At 47.4% G+C, this 24,031-nt stretch overlaps 1 protein-coding gene across 1 annotated transcript; it reads right to left on the reverse strand.

Moving 5' to 3' along the window:
• Window positions 1–11,595: 11,595 nt before the first annotated feature.
• Window positions 11,596–22,463, reverse strand: LOC102099151 (uncharacterized). Its single transcript, XM_005524188.3, has 6 exons — window positions 22,359–22,463; window positions 21,265–21,543; window positions 19,568–19,816; window positions 16,254–16,388; window positions 15,538–15,657; window positions 11,596–14,136 (listed from the first exon to the last, which is right to left on the reverse strand). The coding sequence occupies exons 1-6, from the start codon at window positions 22,417–22,419 to the stop codon at window positions 13,976–13,978; spliced, it is 1,005 nt and encodes a 334-aa protein (XP_005524245.2). The 5' UTR covers window positions 22,420–22,463; the 3' UTR covers window positions 11,596–13,975.
• Between the last annotated feature and the right edge of the window lie 1,568 nt (window positions 22,464–24,031).

Here is a 24,031-nt window from a genome sequence, read left to right on the forward strand (position 1 = left end):
GATGGGGCATGTCGGTGCAGCCTCTGTGCCCTCCTCCTCCTCTCCTCCAGCACTTCTCATTTCTAGCAGAGGCGGAAATAAGTCTCGACAGGGTGTTTTGTCTGCATGGAGGCAACATGGAGACACAAAGAAAATGGGCACTAAAATGCAGGAATGCCCTGGAGGTTTGTCCACCCAGCTGGAGGGCCAGATGGGACCCTTGTCCTCCTCAATGCTCACCTGAAGAGCTCAGCTCCAGCATCCACATGCCACCATCCCAGCAGGAGGGATGCAATTTTTGGGTGGGGGAGTGATGGGAATACCAATTCTCCCTGCCAGCCTCAGCAGCAGCAAGGGGAGGCAAGCCCAGGACCCCAGTGAGGAGCAGGTGGCTGTTGGACAGCACTTGGAAAGGAGACACACTTCCCTTGGAAACCATCAGGATCAGCTTTGCATCAACATCAGGTGTTTGAGGGGCTGGCCAGAGCCACAAACGCTTCCTGCAGGCAGGGCCAGCCACTTGAGCAAGCTGTGAGATGGATGGGCATGGAAGGGAGGTGAGAGCACTGCCTTGATCTACAAACCAGCCCTGAAGCTGGCTGGTGCGGGAAAGACAGCGAGGGAAGGAGCTGTGAGGAGGCATGGGAGCTAGGTCCAAAAACATGTGAGAAGCTAATAAAGTCCCTATTCCTCATTCCAATATGAAACAGATGGAGTGGTGAGGATTTTGAATCTTATCCTCACCAGCATAATTCCTCTGCTACAGTAGCCACTGAAACCTTCCAGCTTTTTGTCACAGACAGAAGAAAATCTGTGGCACTAGAAATGTACAATACTAGATAAATCTTTCTTGCTCATTCATGTCATTCCTCTACCTTGAAGTTAAAGGAAGGTCTTGTAAGACACCTCCCTTCTCCAGCTTAATCATTTTTTACTGGTACTAATGAGGTAAAAAACACTCCTTACAGGAAAACCCAACTTTTCTTCCTTCTTTCTGCTATCGTTTCCTAGCAAAGGACACACAAAGGAGGAACACACAAGGGGAGAGAGGAAGCAGCAGCAGCAAGATCACATTTCTGTGCCTGACTTCCAGCCTGTGTGGCAAGAAACAAGCTGAGGGCAGGGGCTGCAACACTCAGGTATCTCCTCAGCCAAGCAAGCTGTGTCAAACTCCTGGACACAGCTGCTTCCAGCCAGAGCCCCTAAAGAAATTTGGGCAAAGGCAGCAATCCCTATTTCTCCTCAGTTTTTTTGAGTTTTTTTTTGCTGGGTCCATCAAGCAGAGTGGAGGGAGGCCCAGCATGATGAAACCACTGTCCGTGCTCTGCTCAACTTTGTCCCCCTTCTTCAGGGCAACATCCCTCAAAGCCACCCTTCCAGGGCACCCCTGCACGTTGTCTGTCTGTCTGTCTGCATGATCACACTGCCAGCCCGCTGGTGGGGATTGGCCATGGTACATATGAAATGCAAACAAGAGGATGAGTGTGTGTGACTGTGAGAGAGACAAGACAGGTAAAGCTCCATAGCAGTAGAACCAGGTGTAAAAGATTTCCTTGTGTTTGTAATGAAGGCCACTACGTCCAGTTAATCAGTTTGGCACGCCAAACACAATCTTCTAAACTCACAGCTGAAATGAATCAGACCAAAAGTCCCTATGGTCCAGCAGACCAGCACAACAAACATCCTTGTTTCTGTTAGAGCAACAGGTAGGCAGGAGCAAGAAACCACTCCTAAAGGATGGGAAAATCTGTTCCAAAATGAGCTTACCGTGAGCAGTGAAGGAGCACTTGAGCAAAGGCAGTGGCTGATGTCCCATGGTCACTGGACATCACAGAAGTGACACCAGCCCTTGGTATTCCTGAGTACTTGGGACATGTGCACAAAGTCCACTTGCTTAGAGATTTTGTGTAACAAAAGCCAAAAGCACAGCCAGACCTGCAAAGAGGCACATCACTTACCTGCAGAAAGAATTCCCCATGAGATCCTGGCATGCGCATGGTCTGTCCCAAAAGCATTTCTGACTATTCTAACATTTCTCCTTTCTCTAACCAGCATCAGAAACCTCCTGTTCCATCAGACCCAGCTGGACAAAGACAAAGCAGCCCATGTCTCTAAGCTCAGTCTTCCTGGGGAAATGTCAGTATTCTGCCAGCTTTACCCTTCCTCTCTTGAGGAGCAAGACAACGTCCTGCTGCAGTTCTGACGGGGCTTTGATCCCCATTTCAGAAGAAGGAAGGGATTTTTTGGCTGTTACTTGGAAGGAAGCACTCTAAGTTGTCGCACTGACATCTCTGTTTTCCCTTCAAGGAGAGCCCCAAGAGAAGGCAGTGAGGAGAAGGTGCCTGTAGGTATCCCTGGAGAGCACAGCAACTCTAGAGGAACTCTAGAAGCCAGCATGTACCTTCAGAGGTGTGGCACGGGATAAACATGCTGAAAACAGCTCCAGCAGACAGCACTGGCAGGGCAGCCCCTGCAGCAGCCAGAAATGCCCTCCAAGGTGGAGGGAGTGGAACAGAAAGAGCTGTGGCTGGAGCTGCGTGTGGACACAGCCCGGACACCAGCCCAAGCTGTGCTGGGCCAGACAAAGTGTAGATACCAGTGTAGATAACAGTGCTCTCACCTCTTCTCCTCTCTGCAGACACCCTCTCTCCTCACACAGGAAGTAACACCACTGGACTGAACAAAGCCAGCTAGCAAACCCGGGCAATGGTAGAAAAGCAGCTGTCTCCCAGCACGGTGCTGCTGGGCCTGGCTCAGTTAGTCCTTGGCATCAAGCTAAGGATGCTTGAGCCCTGCTTAGCCCATTGCATTGCTACACATCCCCATCCTCTGACACACAGGAGAGCAGAGGACTGCGGCACCACAACGGGCCGTGCCTTTGCGCATCTTTGCTCCTTCTCTGCCGTGTTGTTTCCACTGCAGAAGCCACAAAACGCTCTACTCCTACATTTGCTTTTGTGGCTTGTTCTTTCCTTTACACTTCTGCTCTTTGTAAGACAGTACACAGTCTCCTCACAGGGAATGTAAGTATCACACTCACATTTCCTTTCAAAGGTGACAGAGTACCCCACATCTGAAGGCAACATCTCAAGAGACAATATGCAGCTCTAAGTTCTCAACTTAGCAATGAGCCAATAAACATTCATGCCTGAGGCTTATCTAAAAAAGAAAAAAAAAATGGAAGATTGTTATAAAAAATAATGCTACTTGATCTACTAGAAAAGGAAGACTACAAAAACTAGATTTGTAGCCCATCTGATAGTTTGTACCATCTTCTCTGGTATGAAACTTCGGTTATAGTAAGTGATATTCACATGTGAGTCAGACATCCTGCACTGAGCATCACTCAAGATGACCTTGACACCTCTAAATTTCTCACCAGGCCTTTCATGAGGCACAGTGCATGAGGAAAAGAGAACATGTGATTTAAATTGGAATCTCAGACAGGTAATATGTGGAGGGGAAGCTTTGGGGAAGGGTAACCTTACACTTGGGAGCTCTCCTGGGCTTGATCCTGGCCTGCAAGACTGGTCTGCATCTTGGGTTGCCCTGGATGGCAGCTAAAGACTTCCTGATGGCACATTCCCCTTTACTGTAGCTTTTTACAAAGCAGGAGGAACTGTGGGCAGTGGCTGGAGCAAGGAAGAAGCAAAGTCAGCCCTAGAAAGGGTTGTTGCCCTGCACTATGGGATGCCCAGGAACTGCTGGCTCCCGCGTAGAGTTTCAGCCATTTGGTTGATGAAGGACACATTCTGCCTCCTCTTCACTCTGCCTTACATGAGGCCAAGAAAGGAAAAATTCCAGCTTGAATAAAGTGGTGGAAATATGAAGATAAATAACTCAAAATAGGGCTTTAGCCAAGGGTTTGGCAGGGATGCTGATTCAGTGTCTCAGGGTGAAGTGAGAGCCCTGAGCTGCCTGTACACAATGGAAACCTTCCAGAAATAGCGACACGCACACATACACACACTACTGATACTGAAACAGTTGTCTGCACAAACTTTTTTCTCCTTCTCCCAAGAAAAGTTTTAATGTTTTCAAGCCATGAATCATGCAGAACAGCCCTCAGCTGATTATTAGAAGAGCCATGAGTCCCCTGTGATGTCCATAATCCCACGTAGAATCATAGAGTATTCTGAGGTGGAAGGGATCCACAAAGATCATCAAGTTCACCTCCTGTCCCTGCATAGGACAGCCCCAAGAATCACACCCTGAGCCTAAAAGCATTGTCCAAACAATTGTTCAGCTCAGACAGCTTGGAGCTTCCATGGAGAGCCCATTCCAGTGCCCCAAAAGCCCGTGGGAGAAGGGCCTTTCCCTGATATCTAACCTAAACCCCCCACCCCAACACAACTTCATGCTGCTAAACCCCCAGGTGTTCTCTCTCAGACACATTTCCTTCTTTTCCAGCTGTAAGCATGTGTCAACAGCCAAACCTCACAAAAAAAACCCCTTTCTTTCTGGTCTGAAGGAACATAACCCCCTCAGACCAAGCAGTCTATGGTTCCCAGCAATGACTAGAGCAGATGGCAGCATCCCATCAGTTATTCTTGCAGATGGTGCATTTCAGTCTCGCTGATGCTTTCTGTCATCTATAATGGCCCTAGATTTAGGACCTAAATTCCAGCATCTTGTTCTAGTAAATTCAGTGACATTACTACCCCTGCAAAAGGTGTTGGCTTGCTGGCATGCTGCAATCAATCTGCCTAATGCAAGAAGCCAGATAAACGACCATAAAAGCCTCTTCTAGTCTTGGCAGTGGTAAATACACAAAGACCTGTATTAACTACAATGTGCCCCTTCATTGCGAGACAGTGGATGGACTGGCTACCCAAGAAGGAAAATAGAAGAACAGCTGCTCCTAGAAATATATCCAGAAAAGACAAGTTGTTGCTACCATCTAAGTAATCTTTTGGACAAGATCTGACACTCCCCAGAAACCATCAGCGTAATAAATGCATATATACCTGATATTTTGTACAGTATTTTATTCTACTACATTATTATAAATTCAGAGAGGAGTGAGGGACAGCTGGAAATGGGCAGGTGGGAGGTTGAGAAGTGATGCAGGAGACTGAGCACAAACAACTGGATAATGAATTTATTCCTAGGAGTGGCCCTGAATGTCCTTTATATAATTCCCACAGACAAAGGAAAGTCTTCCCTTCAAATGCAAGACATTGTTGGCATTTTTCCCACTAGTGCAGCCCCTGGTGGGGGCATGTACATGGGCACAAAATGTCCCTCCTCCTAGAAGACTTCTCATAAGCCTCTCTGAAGCATCACTGTGGATCCTAAAAGTGTCTGTAGTTTATTTATTAGAGAGTGGACCTGTGATAGCAAAAAACTAAAGGCCCATTATGTGGCCTTATGCATACATATAAGGAGATTTGGCTCTTATTACTGGGAAATTGAGATGTGAATTTCTCAGAAATATCTGAAGGACCTGTCAGCAAAGTCCTGCTGCTGCTCTCTGAAGCAAGAAAAAGTGTCCTGGTGTCTTTCACACCACTTATACAGATGCCCTTTGCACCATGTATACCTGAGGCCATGAGATCCAGTGAAAATTCAAGTCTTTTCCTGCTCAGTGCAGATCCTGACTTAGCAGCTCATTTTCATTTGCTTCTTCTCTGCAGGTTTCCTGTGCCCTGTGAACCCGGTTTTGGCCTCTCTGATGTTTGGCTGTTCCTGCATTTAAATGCATCACCTCACCTAGTCCTGCCAGGTAGCAACCTCAGCGTGCAGGGCCAACAGAGTGGCAGGATGGGCTCGGCTCTGGGGCCAACACCCCACATCTGCAGCACACCAGCCCTGGCAAAGAGCTTTTTCCACAGCAAAGGAAAGCACAGGCACAAAGCTGCCCATCCTTCTGAGCGTTTACATCTCGCAGCTGCTGTGACCTGCCAGGAAGAGTAACGGCTAAGGTGCTGTGTCATTGCATTTCTGAGAATTTCTGCTTTTTAAGATCTCAGTAAGGCAGGTGCAGGATGTTCTGTGTGACGCAGGTAAGCGCCGGGGCATCTGTGGCAACCTGTGGCTTTTCACAGTATTTCTGCCAGGGCAGCCCAGCTCCTTCTGTTACACTCCTGACAGTCAGATGGTGTCACCATTCTTTTCCTTTTACATTTCCATCATGGAAGAGCAGCCTTTTTTGTTAATTACGTGTGTCTCGTGCTCCCTACATGCACGGCTTTCAGCAACTGAGTAAAAATTTGCTGAACTTCAGGGGGCACTTTGCAGAGCAGGAAGTTTACAGTGCAGCCTCAATGGAAAGTTACTGTGCATGCCTTGTGCCCTCACAGGTAGGATGCACTGGGTTAGAACCACAGCTGCCATGGTTGTTTGTGTTATATTGATACTCCTTTAAGCTCTTCAGCCTCAGTAATTCAGTATAAAAACAGACATCTACTTTCTTCTTATGCTGAGGCTGCTTAACCATTGGGACTTTTTAAGATAGATAAAATTTATTGCAGTTATTGACTTCTCCTGATTTTCTCTCCAGCAAAGAAGGGCCTTTTCATCTGCATCTGGTTCTCCAGAGAAAGCTATAAACAGATTTTTGTATTGGCCAAATAACAAAGCTTTAAACACTCAACAAAAGGCAGGGAAACAAAGCTCCTTATCAGATACTAAATCATCTGAAGAAAAAAAAGCCCCAAACTCTCGACAGCTGGGCAGAAATGTGTGCAAAGAGAAGCTGAAGTTGCACAGTTTTCACCACTTCACCTCCTACGGCAGCAAGAGGAATCCTGACCCAGCTTGTGCACAGGACAGAAGGAGAGCTGGCACATTCTTACCTGTATTCAGGGTACCTAAAAGGCTGGCTGGAGCCCTGCCTTTCCATTACCCTTCTCCCATCTCATCTAGCAAAACCCATTCCAGAAAGTGACATCAAGATAAAAAAACTGGAAAGGATTTGCTGGAATGAGGAGGCGGGGGAAGAAGAAAGGTTATTTCCTGTTTGCTGCTATCAGATTTGGGTTTACTCCCCTTCCTGAGCTTATCAAAACTGGCACAGCACATCCCCTGCAAAAGGCTCAGGAGAAAGACAGGAGTGAGGAGTCCCTGCAGCCCCAGGCAAAGCGTGGCCTGAGGGGCTCAGTGGGGCTGTGGTCCACCACCAGCAGAGGAGTGCATCTGTCTGGGGAATGCCATCCATGACAAATGCCAGGGAGAGCAGGCATGAGGAGAAAGCAACAGCAGCTGCAGCTTTCTGGAGAAAAACATTTTCTATTGCCTGAAGAGTTTGCAGGATGATGGAGGACAGACCTTGCCTGAGACCCCTGCAGCCTCCCCACCTATTTAAGGGATGAAAAAGCATCTCTGTCTGCCATTACTCACCACCACTTCTGTACCCTCAGTCATTAAGTCTGTGCCCTTTCCTCCCTTTGGATCCTGCACAGCAGTCACTGAATCTGTGTCATCACAATTTTCCTCTCTCTGTCCTGTCATGGTTCATTCTGACACAGCAGAGACAGCAGCAGCAGAAGCTGTCCCACCCAGCACTGCTCCTGCTCCTGCTCCTGGCTCAGTGTCCCCCAGCACTGCTCCTGCTCCTGCTCCTGGCTCAGTGTCCCCCAGCACTGCTCCTGTTCCTGGCTCAGTGTCCCCCAGCACTGCTCCTGTTCCTGGCTCAGTGTCCCCCAGCACTGCTCCTGTTCCTGGCTCAGTGTCCCCCAGCACTGCTCCTGTTCCTGGCTCAGTGTCCCCCAGCACTGCTCCTGTTCCTGGCTCAGTGTCCCCCAGCACTGCTCCTGGCTCAGTGTCCCCCAGCACTGCTCCTGTTCCTGGCTCAGTGTCCCCCAGCACTGCTCCTGGCTCAGTGTCCCCCAGCACTGCTCCTGGCTCAGTGTCCCCCAGCACTGCTCCTGCTCCTGTTCCTGGCTCAGTGTCCCCTCAGGAATGCCTCCACCAACTTCTCCAGTTGAGTGAATTGAGTTGACACTCACACACCTTCCTGAATGTGCCACCTGACACATCCCTGAATCCCTGCTGTCCCAAATTCCCTCGCCACAGGTTTGCAGGTTGTTACAGAGGAGAAATCTGATGCCTATTGCTCTGTGATTGAAAGCTTTCACAGGAGTGCAACACAAACTTTTAGTGCTCTTTGCTTCAAGTCATGCTGCCGATGTCACTACTGCAACTCTCTTCACACAGACAAACACAGCACCACAAGTTCTTTTTCTTTCTTTTTATTTTTTGTTTGTTTGAAGATACCTTGTTACATGATGTTTCAACACCAAAAAAAAAAAAAAAGCTTTTAAAACTCCTTTATGGAGTTTATGGAAAATATGTTTTGCCCTCAAAGAGGAAGTTGTATAAACCAAAAATGAGACAGCAAGTCTGGCTGGAGGATAGGCACCCAGCTGTATTTCTTTATTCCATTTGCATATGATATGGGAGTAGACAATCATTCTCTCCAATGTACTGCATTTGCAATTCCAAAAGATTTGCTGAGAACTGCCTCCAAGTAATTCTTGGTCTGAAATACATCTAGTTTCTGTAGTGTTAGACAATACTAAAAGTATCAGTAGCCATCATCAGTTTTAAAAATTCTGCATAGAATTTCCAACAGTAACTATATTTATATTAGCTATAAAACACACACTTTAGACTATGGCCCCATTCAGTATTTTATCATGGATATTGGCCAAGTGTGACACAGAATATGCTAAAAATAGATCAATTTAAAAATAAGTTGACATCGACCATCCATGTTTTCCACCTCTGCAGATGGGAACTTTCCTTGCATTAGTGTTTGGCACTACAGCTATGCCAGGTACATGAACTTGCAAGAGTAATGAATGATTTTACAAAGTCAGGTTCCTGCCCACCTCATGGCTGCTTGGGGCTGGACTCCCACATCAGGCAGGAAATATCTTCATGAAGGTGACAATGATGCCAGCAGCATGCATAGGCAGAAAGGCTGCTGCACTTCCCTGTGGTCCTGCACAGCCCAAAGAAACCTGCTAACTGATCACACCAAAATTAAATTAATCTTGGTATAATTAAGCCAACACCTGCCAGCAAGGACATGCAGTGATAGGACATGGGGCGAAGCCTTCAAACTGAAAGAGAGTAGGTTTTGATTTGGTATCAGGGAGAAATTCTTTTATGTGAGGGTGCAGAGGCACAGGTGGCCCAGGGAAGCTGTGGCTGTCCCATCCCTGGAAATGTTCAAGGTTGGACAGGGATCTGAGCAACAACCTGCTCTAGTGGAAGGTGTCCCTGCCCACAGCACGGGTGTTGGAATTAAATGAACTTTAAGGTCCCTTCCAACCCAAACCTTTCTATGATTTTCTTGCTGGAAAAGTACAAATATTTAGAAAGGCTTAGGACCTTCTAGGTTCTCAGTAAAGACACCCCTGCTGTCTCCAGCCACATCCTCTGCTCAAGATGAGTCAGGTAATCTTGCAGAAAGGAAATGAAACATTTACTCTGAACAAAACCAATGCAGGACCCAGAGGTTGTCAAAGGTCCCAGGCACTGAGCAGCCTGGCAGAAGGCACAAACAGTATCCAAATACTAATCCAAGCTTCTGCCATGACACATCACAGAATTCTGCTTCCACCTCAGACAGAAATGGGTGATGCTGCTGTTCTTGCCCACTTCTGCTACCACTTCTGTGTGCTTACCTATGGAAATCTGTGGGGCATCTCACTCCTGCCTGCCTGGTGGTAGTAATACCAGTTTGGATTTTACAGCACCACCAGAATTTGCTGTTTCGTTTTAAGAAATGGCTTTAAAGATGTCTATCTGTGACACTGGCTGCTGCAGGTTCATTAAACATGAACCTCTTGTTTGTTTGTTTTGAAATGAGCTGCAATAATTCATAAAAGATGATGTGAACTTACCATGTACATGCCTAAAATCTAGAGGGTTGGTTTTTTTTCAGCTACACAGAGATTTCTATCAGAAGTTCACACAACCACTGCCTGCACATCACTTCAGTACAACAGATGTTTGCTATTGTAAACTGACCATTATCAGTTTTGTCTATCTGCTCTCAGACTCACCAACTTCTGCTCTTGTTTCTGTAGAGCTGAGGGCTGGTCCTGCAGCTCACCATAAACTGCTGGCTCTGGCCCTGGTGTCTCTGCTCCCATGCTGGGCTCTGAGGCAGCACCCCAAGGGCTACATACACAACCACTGGGACATCAGGCACAGCAGCCTGAGGCAGAGGTTGAAAAACAAAGCACTGTTTCATTGCTGGGATGTGGGAGCTTTTCTGTCCTGATAGTTCTGTGGGGATGAGTTCATCCTGAACGCTAAAAGAAATCTAAAGGGATCCTTCCATTTTCTCTGCTCACCATTCTACAACAGTTTTCTTGCTAGCTTTTGTTTTCACTTTGATCTTAAGTCAAGTAAGTTCATTCTCTGCTCTCCTTTTATATTCATAAACTAAATTAACTACATGATGAAAAGATTACATATTGCATTTCATGTCAGTTGTTGCTCAGCACACGCCACAAGCAAACTCTTCCCACCATGATTGACATGGATTCAAATCTAAACCTCTGTTCTGTACAATGCTACAAACCACTGGTGGTTTGTCTTGGATGGGAGGATATCACATCCCGAAACATCCACATTTCCCACAGAGCAGAGCTCCCCTCGTCCTGCCAGCACTTGATTAGCAGAGGGATGGAAGCTGCACGACTCCCAGCCTTCCCCAGTCAGGACCACTGGCCAGAAAGGATGCTGTGGTGGTCAATTCCCATCACCTGGAAAGCACCAGATCCCCAGAGGAAGCCAGAGGCACCTGGAGGCACCAGAACTCTCTCAACAACCTAGAGAAAGCAGGACTGGCATGGCACAGCCTCACTGAAGGCACCAGAAACCCCAAAGAGGCAGCACAGGCACCTCTGTTTCTGGCTAAATTCCTGATAGCACCATCCACATCCTACCCTGTTTTTCTGTCAGACCCAGGCTGGAAAGTGTCCCTGATCTTTCCTGGGAGATGCAGCACCATAGTCAGGCTGGAAAACACCTGGAAATTCAGGCAGATGACTCCTTGGAATGCTGGGCTCATGGACTGCAGGGCAGGATCGCCCATGCCCAGTCACACCAGTGTTCCAGGGATAAACCTGTTATGGTAAACTCAAGGGATTTGATACAATCATATCATATTTTACCCACAATCTGGGGCCACTTGTCTAAGGGTGAGAATGAGCCACCTCCTCCATGCAAAAGGTGCTATGCAGTCCAGTTTCCTCTCTCACAGCTGAGGTGGCTCAGGTGTCACAAAAAAATACAGATGGATAAAGATGGGTAAAGCCATCACCCTGCATCCCTGCCCTGCACCTCCCAGTTCAGGCAAGGCACCAGAGCAGGGCTTGGTGAGCTGCTGGTGCACATGAATGTACTTAAACACTAACACACATTCCAGCAGGGACAGGCTTTGTGCCACCGTCCTACAGCCTCTCCTGGGGTGACCTACAGATGAATGTCCTCATGATCTCTGTGCCCTTGACCCCCCAAGTCAGCTCTAGTCAGCAATAACTTGTTATCACCTTTCCTTTGTTTGGCTGTGTATAAATTTGAAAATAAGCCTGTACTTCCTGTAAAAACCAGAAAGAGACAATTATAAAATAACAAAACTTAAACAGTTCTGAAACAAGGTAGAAAACAGATCTTTTTATTTGGAACAAAATAAATCATGGGGGGAAAGGAAAAAGAAATAAAACACCAGAAAAGAACAATAGCTGGGCATGAGCACATACAGTTAAAGGAAGAACACAGGCTGCATCACTTCTCTCCTGACCTCACAATAACAAAAACTTTTGCCCCATTGCTCAATGGCATTTTCAGTGGTAAAGGACAAAAAATCAGCTGTGGTCCAATCTGTCTTGCAAAGACCTCTCACATTTCTATGGGAAAAATCCTTCCAGAACCAGGATCATAATAGTGATGGTGTTCACAGCTGCTGGGCACCCCCAGCCCTCCCAGGGCTGACAGAAGGAAGGCAGCACTGGGATAAGCTGGAGCTGGGATGCCCCAGCCCAGCAGGACAAGGCTGGCCCAGCTCTCACCCTCAGCACTGAAACACTGCCTGTTTTCTCCAGTGCAGCTCAGAGCAGTAGTTCAGCCTTTGAGGGATGTGCTGGAGTCGAGTGTCCCCTCCTGCCCCTGCCAGAAAGTGCAGAATGAAGCAACGCTGACTACATCCCCGCAATTTGGTGACACTGGCGTGGTGACATTCACCTGGCATCGCTGCTTCTGCACTGCCACCCCCAGGCACTCTGTGTCACTTTTTTGCCATTAAACTCACAGCCTCTGAGGAATGTTTATACTGAAAAGAGTTAGAACAGCACCGTAAGGAAAAGAATTATCACCTCCCTCTCACCGTGGAAAATCAGATTCCAACTGCAGCCTTTAAAAGGGGAGAAAGGCTGAATCACCACCAGCACAGCACAAAAGATCTTCTAAAGACAGTCACAGGACAAGGAAACAACGAGAACAATCACCTATGGCTGGGTGTCACTGATGCAGAGCCTTGGCCAGTACACAGAGATGAAGGACTCCCAGGTAAGCTCCCTCACCTGGGAGAGAAGCTTTTGGTTTTGTCTGGATTCTGCTGGGGTGCTCACAGCCCTCCTTGGATGGCATTCACCAGGCTTATCTTAAACCCATTTCCAAGGGATTCACAGTGTCAGCACAATATAAAACAGGGACGAAATGACAGGTGAGGAGGGGAATGCAGTACACACCTCCCCATCCCTTTTGGTCCCAGTCTGTGCCATCTCTGCTTTTATTACCACACTCTCTAGCCCAGCAGGCTAATGTAACACTAACAACTGATTTAACACCTCACTCTGACTACTAAAATTGTCCTACACCGTGGCAGCACATCCTGCAGCACTCTGCAGCCTGACAGCCCTGCAGTCCCTTTCAGCTTTGCTGGGACTCAGCTGCCTGCTGCCAGCATCCTTCTTCCCTGCAGGTCTCCCCCAGCTGCTCCACAGGCACACCTCCCCTGAGCAGAACAGGACATGCATAGCAGCAAGACTTACCTAAGAGATTCTACAAATTGCTCCTGTCTGTGCAAATAACACAGCTCCAAACAAGCCTACATGCACAGGCAGATGTCCAGCTTCATCAGCTTGCAGTAGCTAAACTATCACACTAAAGGCACTAATGCTTGCATTGATCAACAACCTCAGCGTTAAAATCAAGGTTTCTGCCAAAATTGCAGCCCCAGGCCCCCTCCTGCTGCAGGCAAGCAGGTGACAGTGCTGGCTTAGCTCAGGGACAGCCCAAGCAGCAGAAGCCAACCAGGGTTCTGGTGAAAGGTAACCTGTCCCCTCTGTCACTTGGGGCACTAAGGGGGGGGCAAAGCCAGCATCACCCCAGGTCTGCCCACAGCAGCTGCAAGTCAAATTTCAAGCCCACACCACTGCTCCTGCTGCAGGCAGCAAGAGGTGAGGCCAAATCACAGGGTCTGGAGCTCAGAGGAGCAGCTCAGATAAGCACCCAGGACAGCAGATACCAAGCTGAAACCTCCTTTGAGTTTCCTTGGCGGGGCCTGGGAAAAAAATGCCCTGAAGTCTCCTGAGAAAAAGCTTTCTCAGGAAATTTCTGGCAAGTCCTTGGTTTCTGGGACTTGGGACTGGCAGGGCACCTCAGCCTGGCTGTAGTGCCTGGCCCTGGCTGGCAAAGATATGGCAAGGCATGGGGTGGGCAGGGGGCAGGAGGAGCTGCCTGTCTCATTCCAGGCTGGTCCCTGGAGCTCCCAGGTTTAGCTGCAGCTCTGTTCGCAGGCAAAGCACCAAGGAGCTGCCTGCTTTTGTTTGTTAGTGAACCTGCTGGGCCACAGCAGTGCAGCCTTGAAGCCACGTGTGTGCTTTTCTCTGTATTTCCTTTTTTCCTTTTTGAGTGAGGTCAGAAGGTCTGACACCTCACGTCTTTCCCCTGCTGAAATGTTCCAGACACAGTGAGACTATGGGATGTAAAGGAGTGTCACAGGCCTCAGGGTGGAGCGGCAAGCACTGTCAGATCAGTCATCAGTTGGATCTGGGAAGCAGTCTGAGGCATCTCCCTGGCTTTCCATATCAACTATGACCTCAGGATCTGGCATTTCCTCAGCTTCTATCTGCCCTGGAACGTTTTCTTCTGCCAGTGGCTGGGGCTCAACGCCTTGAGCAACCTGGGCAGCGTCTAGAAAAGGGAGAAATAGTTTGTAAGTGCCCACACTATGGCTCACCCTCATGGAAATTCATCCCTTGGTCCCTAATGCTGCAGGCTGCCTAATCTACTCAGTCCCTTCGCCCCTGGCATCTGCAAGCCAAATTTCAATTTCCTCTGTAACTGCTCATTTACTGAGCTATCCATCATGCCTTAGGGCACTTTGGTACTGAAGCTATCTGGATTCTTAGCACCAAAGTACTTTAGTACTGCTACTACCAAACCTTTAGTACCAAAATACTAAAACCAAATCTGTTCACTTACATCTGAATAATTAAAGACGGCTAACAGCACACATTCAGTTCTCACCTACTTTCCACATGCATCTCTGCTTTTTACTTAATTGCAAAACATTTAAATATGGGCTACTTTTTAGCCAAACTTATAATGTTTGAATTTTTTATTAAAACCTCTACACTTGAAGTATATTAATATTAAACAATGACCTGAAAGACTTTTTATTTTTATTCTCTTTCTTGTTCAATGTTCATGAGTAGCATTTAGTATTTTGAAAGCAGAGCAAAGGGCATCCAAGGTTAGATATAAAGCACAGCAGAGCTATAGAAGTCTGTGCACGGTGCAGTGAAGGACACCAGAAATGCAGTGCTGAGACCAGGCTGTGACCTATGCAATGTTGCTCCAGTTCATGATGTCTCTCCTAAACCTACTTCAGCTGATGATGGTGCATTACTAGGCCAGGCATTGCCAGCTTTTGTGTTTGGGAAGCAAAACTGAGGGAAACATAATGCAAAAAGTGGAATATTAATATTAAGCACTTACAGAACAGGACATTTCTGAAGGGTTTTTATCACCGCACTCTGTTGACCGTATTGTGCTAAAGCTGTGGGGGTTTATTCTCGATTTCTTTGAAGAATTTAAAATGTGACCAAATTCCCACTCTAGCCTCAATTTAAGAAAATACACAAGCCTCTGGCTTTGATGGGATTTAGCTGTGTCTACAGCTCAGCATATTGGTTCCTGCTGTCCTGAAGATGACTGCTTACAAAAACAACACTGATTTTTATAACCATATATAAAAAGGGGAGAAGGATGAGAAAACAGCAGGAAAACTGCTGAGTTCTGGGGGGCTGCTGTTTTTGAGGTATGTGTTTTAGCACAGGAGATACTGGAACAGCCAGCCTGCAGCCTGCTGGCAGCACCCTCTGTGGGATGCTTGTGGGACGGCTGCCTCTACCTCTCATGGCATGAGCAAGGTACTGAAAAATGCCCTGCTGCAACTCCTGGAGAAGGTGCAGCACCTCCACTGTTCTGGTGTCTCCCAGGTCCCTCTCTACTGTCACCTCCACATCCACAAACACTGTGCTCCTCCAAAACAAGCTATCTGTCCGACTTCAGACAGGTCACTGGACTCACCAGGCTTCGGAGGACGGTCAGTTTGGGCAGCCTGAGCCTCGACACGGTCTCCATTGGGGGGGCTCTTCGTGCCTTCACCGGACACCACTGACATTGTCAATCCATCATCCTTCTCCTCCTCTGTGAAACCAAAACCAGAGATTTGAAGGAAGAGGCGTCCCACAGCCCCAGCCTCGGCAGGTCTGCTGTGAGGCCAGAGCCCCAGCACGTGTTTGCGTCCCCGGCCCCGCTCCCGGAGCGGGCAGATGCCAAGAACGGAGAGTCACTGCCAACCTGCCAGAGAGCAGCCTGGCCATGCTGGCAGGATCACAGCTTGAGGTGGCACGGGCAGATTGCACTCAGGGACTGGTGCTGACAGAGGACTGCCATCAGAAACCTTGGGGTCATTTCGGGATCACACCTGAATCAGGTTCAGTTTTATTGCTCATAGGAAAGGTTTTGCTGTGGGTTTTTCTTCAGGCCAGGAGCACAGGGTGAGGGCACAAGTGTGAGGTGGATAAAGGAAAAGCGAGGTTTCATCCAAGACCCTGCTAGCCATAGAAGTTGCCTATCAGCAAGCAGACTTGTGCTCCAGCAGGTCAAGGGAGGACAGGCTGGAGGACACACAGACACCCAGCTGAGCCCAGGTTACTCTAAGGCCATGTCAGCCCCAGCCTGCACACACACAGTCCTCTCCAAAATTAATCACAGGGGGGGTCACAGCACTCCCCACTCACCTGAAGGCACGGGGATGAACTTGTGTCTCCTCTTCATGCAGCAACATATGGCTGCAGGCAAAGCCACCACCAGGATAAGCACGCCCGCTGCACACCCTGCCAGGATGTAAATGAACCCCGGGTACCGCAGCAGGTCTGCAAGAAGGACACAGCATTGTTAGGTACCATGGTGGGCAAACTCCTTTCCCCCAGTGGGAGCAACTCTGCAGCCAGATTAGAGCTTGCTGACATCATCTGTTGCTTTAGTTTGGATCAGGGCAGCTGACGCTGTGAACCGTGGCACTTTGTGATTTATGTCACATCACTTAATTACGGCATGGAACTTTTCATTAAGAGAAGGGGCCTGTGAGCCTAAGCTGCGTGCATTTGCTTCTGCCTGCTCTGATCACTGACATCTAAGGTAATCTGTAAGTTTTAATCAAATTTAACAGAGAAGGTGGTGGTTTGAAGGACACTACATTTCAACAAGTTGCATGAAAAGGGGCAGGTGAGGAGGGAGACCTAAGGAAACACTTCCCACTGAAGGAAAAGCTGCAGAGTCTGTCCCCAGAGCTGGTATCAGAGAATCCGCTTAGGACGGTCATGTAATGACTGCACCAACCCCAGAGCAATTCTCATCAGAGCCTGCACTGCCTCAAAGACTGTGACCACTTGAGCTAGAGCTACAGGAAAAAAAATCCTTCCCCGGCTCCGCTGCTGCTCAGGGAAGGATTCCGCTCTGTTCCCCAGCGCGGCCGGGAGCGTGCGGAACACACAGCAGGAGTGGGGGCTGCAGATGGCTGAGCAGAAGGGCAGCACAAGTCAGTGGTAATTATTACCCGGCTCAGCAGCCCTTGCTCAGGGTTGCTGTGACGGGGCAGAGCCGCAGGTTGGCTGCTGCTGAGCAGGCAGCTGGTAGAGGGCATCGCAGACTTGCACAAGAGACCCATCCAGGCTGGCTCCTTCTGAGATCATCTGCTCCAGCTTGGGGCAGCCTCTTGGAAAACTTTCTTGCCACGTGCAAAAAAACCCCGTACTCCATGTAGTTAAAGCTCCACTTTAAGGATAACATAAATTCCTTAAAACTCCTTAGGTAAGCCTGTGCCATCCCTTTCTGAATAATTTAACTCCTTTTCAGCAGCACACATGCCTGCACAGCACAGCACTGCAGCAACCAACAGGCTCATTTGGAGCTTATTTTCAAGCCCTCAAAAGCACTAATTGCTCCATATCTCCAGAGACTAGGAAGAATTTTAAATGTTCCAGGATATACTATACTCCACCTGCTCACCAGGACAGTAAAAACAACTGCTTGTGGTATTTTCAGAGTGCTTATTCCAGTCTTTTTAAGAACAATTAAAAAAAAAAACATATTCAAAATGAAGAACTTTCAGCAACTCAGAAATAATTTCCCTAATTATTTTAGTTTATGAAAGCTTGAGAATCTTGTCAAAATTATGAATAGAAGTTGGAAATTTTTTCCTGAATCTTTTTCCCAAAAATTTGCCACTTGTTAATAAGGTCTTTTTGAAATAAAATATTGTATTATAAATAAGCAATGAACAAGTAATTAATCAATAAAATCTTCTACATATGTTGACTTTGTAACTTCTGAATCCTCTGTGTTCAGAGCCCTGTGTTGCCTGGGAAGTTTATGGCATTTCTGCCAAATTGGTTTTTGGTAATGTTGATTCAAAATTAATTTAATCAGCCAACAGGTTGCCCAAGTGGATGTTTTTACATAGATCATCTATCTACAGTGGAAAAACTCAATTCAGCCCTTTGCCTAGAGCAAATAATAACCCACAAAAATAATTAACCTTCAATTAAGGGAAATGAACCCATTTCTCTCTTCAATTCATTTTACTGGCATCCAGAATTGCTTTAATTCACTTTTTACAAATTTGGTTGCATTTGGTGACTAAGAAGTGGAATCACTGCCACTTTCTTTCTTTCAGACCCTTCCAAATAAGTATTTATGTGCGTGTACATCCCCAAAGAGATATCACTAAATTCCCTCATGAGCTTTCCAAGAGGAAATGGGGAACAGATATCACACCCAGGGGCCTGGGCAGCTGCCCAGGATCAACCATGGAATCTGTCAGCACTTGTGTGATTTATCACAGGGCTTGCCTGAACAGCTCATGCATGTTCACATCCTCCTTCCCCAGGGCCTCGGCCAACTTGGGTCTGACTACACTGAGCAGCCTCCAACCAATTTGACTGGGCAGAATTCAGATCACAGCTCCACAGCCACAAATGCCAAATCTGCACAGATTGGCTGGTGGTGCCAGGCATGGACAGCCCACAGCATTTCTGCTGAATGCCACCACACTGGACACAGGGACTAGGTCAGGAGGGCTGCTTTCACACCAACTGCATGCCAACCAGAAGAAAAGACAGTATCTGCCATGGAGCTGGAGTGTCCCAGACAATTTCTAAAATCCTACAGTACAGTTTTTCTAGTGGCAAAAGTGATTAAATTAATTACAGCAAAATTTGTCAAAAAACCTTATGGTTAAGTTATGCCTGTAGCTTTGATAACCATCTTTGCTGCCGGAGAGTAAAAGAGCCTTCACTACTGGAGGTGCAAATTAAATGATACCCAGGGATCCAGATTTTCTGTGTCATTAAACTCTAGCCTTATTCAATCAGAATGGTCAGTATTTATGAATAGTTTTCTAATAGATAAAATCCCAGCCTTCTCTCAGACTTACATGTCTGAGCAAGGATATGGAGAGGGAAAAACCCTACATTCCATAAGTAAATGACTTGTGTCTTTACCCACTTCTAATGGATGGGGCTGATGGAGAGACACTTGTATAGATCAGAAAATCTTTTGTGCTTCTGGCCCAGATAAGGGGAAAGGAGATGAGGCAAAACACCTCAACTGAGTCCAGCAGCATCAGGGCTGAATTAGTGGAAGGGTTTTTATGGGCATGCACGGAAACTGGAAGGCATCTGGGTCACAGATGCACATCAGAGTAGAAAGCAGCCTGTGTTCCTAAAGCACAGAGGAGCAGTGAACAGGAGGGTGCAAATCTCCATCACCAAAAAGTAGGAAAAGAGACAGATGGAGATCCATCCTTGCTGCAGAGCTGGGTAAAAGGACTCCTCGACAAACTTATCGCATCTGTCACTGTAGGCTGTGCCAGTCCAAGGCACAAGAGGGAGAAGGAAATCAAGGGGTCACTTTCTAAAGGCGGGACTTGGTAACTCTGGAAGAGAGATGCCAGAGGACAGAAGAGTTTGATGTTTTGAGGGCACCAACAACCCCTCAGTTTGCTGCTGCAAGAGACCAAAAGGAAGATTTTTCTGGAGATGCCGTTACTCACCGTAGCTGCAAGAGAGCGTGATGGGCCTGGTCCTCGTGACACTGTTCCCCTTCAAAACTTCACACACAAACTCCCCAGGCTCAGTTTTGCCCAGGTGAACCTTCTTCCCAGCATCCTTGATGCAAGCCCCCTCAGCTTTCAGGTGGGTGCCATTCAGCAGCCACCGAAAGACCAGGATCTGGCTGCTGGCCACGTTGCAGGACAGCTCTGCAGTCCCATCAGGGAAGCACTGGATACCAATGGTCGGCTCTGGTCACACACAGCGTGGGGCAACAGAAACAGGGAGAAAAGAGGTGAGGAGAGGACTCAGCAGTGAAAACAGAAGCTTCCCTTACCAGCAATCCCAGTAATACCACATTTACTGTATCAGGGGAGCACAGAAACAAGTAACCAGACTCTGGAGTGGCTGCACTCTGGCCTGAAATGCTTAACAGTGCCCACCCCAACCCTGCAAGTGACTCTTGATCCCTGCTTTGGGGATGCCACCAAAATCTGGCATCTTTTCACTTTCCTAACTGACATTGGGAAAAAAAATTAAAAATAAAAGCCCCTGGTCTGAGAGGATGGTGGAAATGTCCAAAGCATGTGCCAGCCAGAGCTCTCCTCTCTAATCAGCAGATAATCATAGCTTTGGAGGACACTCAGTCCTCCCCTTCACCAGAGGTTTGTGCTTTTGCTGTTACTCTGCCCCTTCTTCCATTTTAGAGAGGACCTGGTGCAAATCATGGCCAACATGGGTACAAACACAAGATGCCTGCAGTTAGATATGATACCCAGAGTGGGACATTTTAAAATTAATCAATGAATCATTACTCTTGCTACATTTTCCTCAATTTTTCACTTTCAGTCTACTACAAGGAGCAAACCTACTTCCTACATTTGCTACTTTGCAAATACAAACTTGATAGAGAACTGGTATGGTTTTCTGACAGCAGGAGTAACACTGACAACATCCATCCATGGAAATAAGCTCAGAAATCACTTTCTTGCACTAGGACATCATCTTCAGTTAAAATTCCCTGCCTCCAGGAATGTGCTGGCTGTGCAAGTTTTTCCCTGCCTTAGGGGTGGCAACAGAACAGAAGGAGGAGGCAAATGTTCCCAAAGTAAATCCACTGAAATGGAAGTTAAACCCAGGACACTCCTGCAGTCTTTGACTACTTCCAGTCTAAGCCCCTGTTCTTCATACCAAGGAGTCACATCTTTGACCTCCTGTGCACAGCAGTTCCGCCTGTTTGCACCCAAAAGGTGTAAGGGTTCATTTATCTTCACTGAGACTGGTTTGCTCAGACATTTTCATTACAGTTTCACAAGCTTCAATTTATCTTAGAAGCCTGAGCAAGTGAAAGCCCTGCAAAAGGAACGGTGGTGACGAGGACCGGAGCAACGCTCTCTGTCTGCCTGGAGCACAATTCAGCAGGAGGACAAACCCTCCTAAGCCTTCTCCATATTAACCCAAGCAATGAGCTGGATCCTGTACAGAAGTGACTTTGTTTCTGCCTTTGCTGCCTGCAGATGGATGAGTGGGCACACAAAAGGGAGCAGGAATTCTGAGGGGAGAGAAGACTGACATGGTTCCCAGAGGCACCTATAACTCCTGCAAGCTCAAACAGTTTCTTTAGAAAAAATTCAAGGCATCAGGCTTCCAACCAGGTTCACAAGTTGAAATGCTTTGTGTTGCTAAGAAGGCCACTTACCAAATACTTCCAGTGTAAAATTTCTGGTGGTGTTCTGAAAAACAAATCCGTATTTTCCTTCATCGTCTTTCTCCACGCTCCTCAGCACTAGGGAGCCGTTCTCTAAGTTCAGCCATCTACTGGCAGAAGTGCCACACTTGGCCAGCAAAGTATCATTTAGGACAGTTGTAGAGCATTTCTTATCCTCCTTGCTCATACTGGAGAAGTTCTGCAGGCTTTGGATTTCCAAAGAAAAGACTGCTGAGTCGCCGCCGAGCGCACCAGTCCAGATGGCAGAGCCTGAAAGGAGAGCAAGCTTGCCATGTCCATCCATCCCCTCCTGGCTGCCTCCCAGGAAGGATAATGCCCAGGTGAGACATAAGAGGGACAGACCCAACCCTAGGGACAAGTTGGATCACCAGTGATTGAAAATCAGAGGAGTGGGATGTCTTCTATAGGGTCCAACTTCCCCCACCTCAACAGCACAGGAATGGTGTGCACACTTGCACACAGGGAAACAAAAGGCTGAACAGCTGGTCTTTTCTCTCCCTAAATTTAAAATGAGCATCTACCAGCCCCCAGCAGAGATGAGAGACTGTGGGAAGAAAGGGCATCAATACCATGGACCTTGCACAGAGGGTAGCAGAAACAACAGCTGCAGGTGCACAGACAGCTGCCTTCACCCAAAGAGTAAGGTCACAGTTTTAACTTGAACAGGTCTCCCTTGGTACACTTGGACATTATTAAGCTGTGGTGTGTAAATCAGAGATGGGTAAATGGAAAGGCAACAGCAGCCTGGGGACTAACCCAAGGTCACAGCGAGTGTTGGGAACTGGACCACTACGCTCTCCAGCCAGAACTCTGCATACAAGGACCTTACATTCCCTGCTGAAAAGCTTCTACAGACACAGGACACTCAGAAAGTACAATATTTTGTTTAGTAGAAAAAGAATCTGTCTTACTTTGGTCTGACTTCCCCTTTCATGCATTAGCAGCCACACTATTTGATGTCGCCCCAAACCTGGTGGCATCCTTAAAAGATCTTGGAGCAAAATTAGGGTGTCTGCTCATCTAGGCAAGTCTGTGCCAGCCCCATAAAGAAAAATCCTCCTTACCTTGAGTAACAGTTATTATCACCAGCAAGCAGAGCAGAGTAAAAGGAGAGATGAAATCCATTTCAAAGAGCTCCTTGCATCATATGCTGAGGAGATGATCTGGCTACAGAGCGCGGTGAATATAGTGCTGGGGAAATGATGTCAGAAGCAAGAGTAAAAAAAAAAAAAAAGAAGCTCCATAGTGGACAGATTGAATGATGTTTCAAAATAGACCTGCAAGGGTTTTGGGTGACTGAACTCGGGCTGAGCCAATGCAAGCCACAATGTGCTCTGCAAAGTCCTGCAGCTCAAAGGTAACTGCGAGTGTGAGAATAGGGCTGAGAGGTGAGGGGAGACAAAAATATCTCCTGGTCTGCTCACTCCATTTAGGAAGAATCTAATGCCAAGAGCAGGCAAAGGAGAAACATCTATTTCTTTCATCCTTTTCCAGTTTATCAAGGTACATCATCCCCACCCAGGGAGGAGAAATTAGTGCAGTCAGATAAAGCACTGCACATGAAAACCAACTGATTTTCTGAAATACTAAAAATTATCATTCCTCAACATCTCACCATCAGGAAGGAGGTGTGGGACAAAGCTCTCCCTCTGTTCCCAAAGTCTGTGTTGCCAATGTGAACTTTGCCAGGCTCTTTTAGTGACTGAGTGGTACCTGCCATGCAGGAAAGGCTCCACACAGCCAGGCAAAGAGTAAAGCTTATGGGAAGTTAAGCTGCACTGCAAAACTAAACTGAATGTACCCCAAAAGCCACCTCAGCTTTGTTTGGAGTGCAGATCTCAGAGATGAGACTGGAAAGCCACTCCTGAAGAAACACTGTGAACCAGTTATCTGGAGAGTCAGGTAGGGCCAGAGACTGCACTTTTTGGGATGGCTTAAAGTGCACTGGGTGTTGCCCCGAGTGCCAGGGTGGGTTAAACAAACAACACAGGGGGAACTGTCTCACTCACTGGAGGAAGTAGACTGCATTAGAGCCAATATCTGGATGCTTTCAGATGCTTAGCAGATGTGCTGGGGAATAACTACACCAGTTGGGTTCAGGATGCAGCTGGGAAGCCTAGACTTTTGTGCCATTTCTCTGGACAGACATAGACATAGCCCCTTAAGGAAGCTCCACGCAGTGGATTCACGTGTACACACACATTTCTGAGAAGTGGGTAAAACCCTTGTGTTGTGCTCTGCACTGTTTTTCAAACAATCTGGCTATGCTTGAAAAATTCCATATTTCAGCCACTGGTTTGGCCACTGTGACTTCTTATCAATGACAATTGCATCTCACCTCCTGCTCCCAGTGTTACAAATTTGGTTCAAGGCTATCACAGCAATATGCTGCCTTTATCATATGTGCATAGGACAGGCCTAAATTGATCTAAGATGAGACAGAAATAGACGTCTCTGAGAAAAGCAGTGAAGTGAGTCTTCAGACGCTCACAGCAGTGCAGAGGAAGGGAGAGAGAAAAAAGTATTTACAGTAAGAAACACTTTCATTTCCTTCTGTGCTGCTGAAATAAGATGAAGAAAATCTCTCTCAAATACCACTGCAAGACTGGGGCTAACCATCTGCCTCGGATGTGCACATTCAACTTCATTTCACCTTCATGCTTGAAGGGCAAGCTGGTAGAGCTTAGGGTTGCAGTGCTGTGGTGGAGACACGAGACAGAACAGACAGCACGCGCAG

The sequence above is a fragment of the Pseudopodoces humilis genome, chromosome 2 (assembly GCF_049639895.1).
Source record: "Pseudopodoces humilis isolate 2021_Gansu_Grassland_sample_001 chromosome 2, ASM4963989v1, whole genome shotgun sequence".
Lineage (NCBI taxonomy): Eukaryota > Metazoa > Chordata > Aves > Passeriformes > Paridae > Pseudopodoces > Pseudopodoces humilis.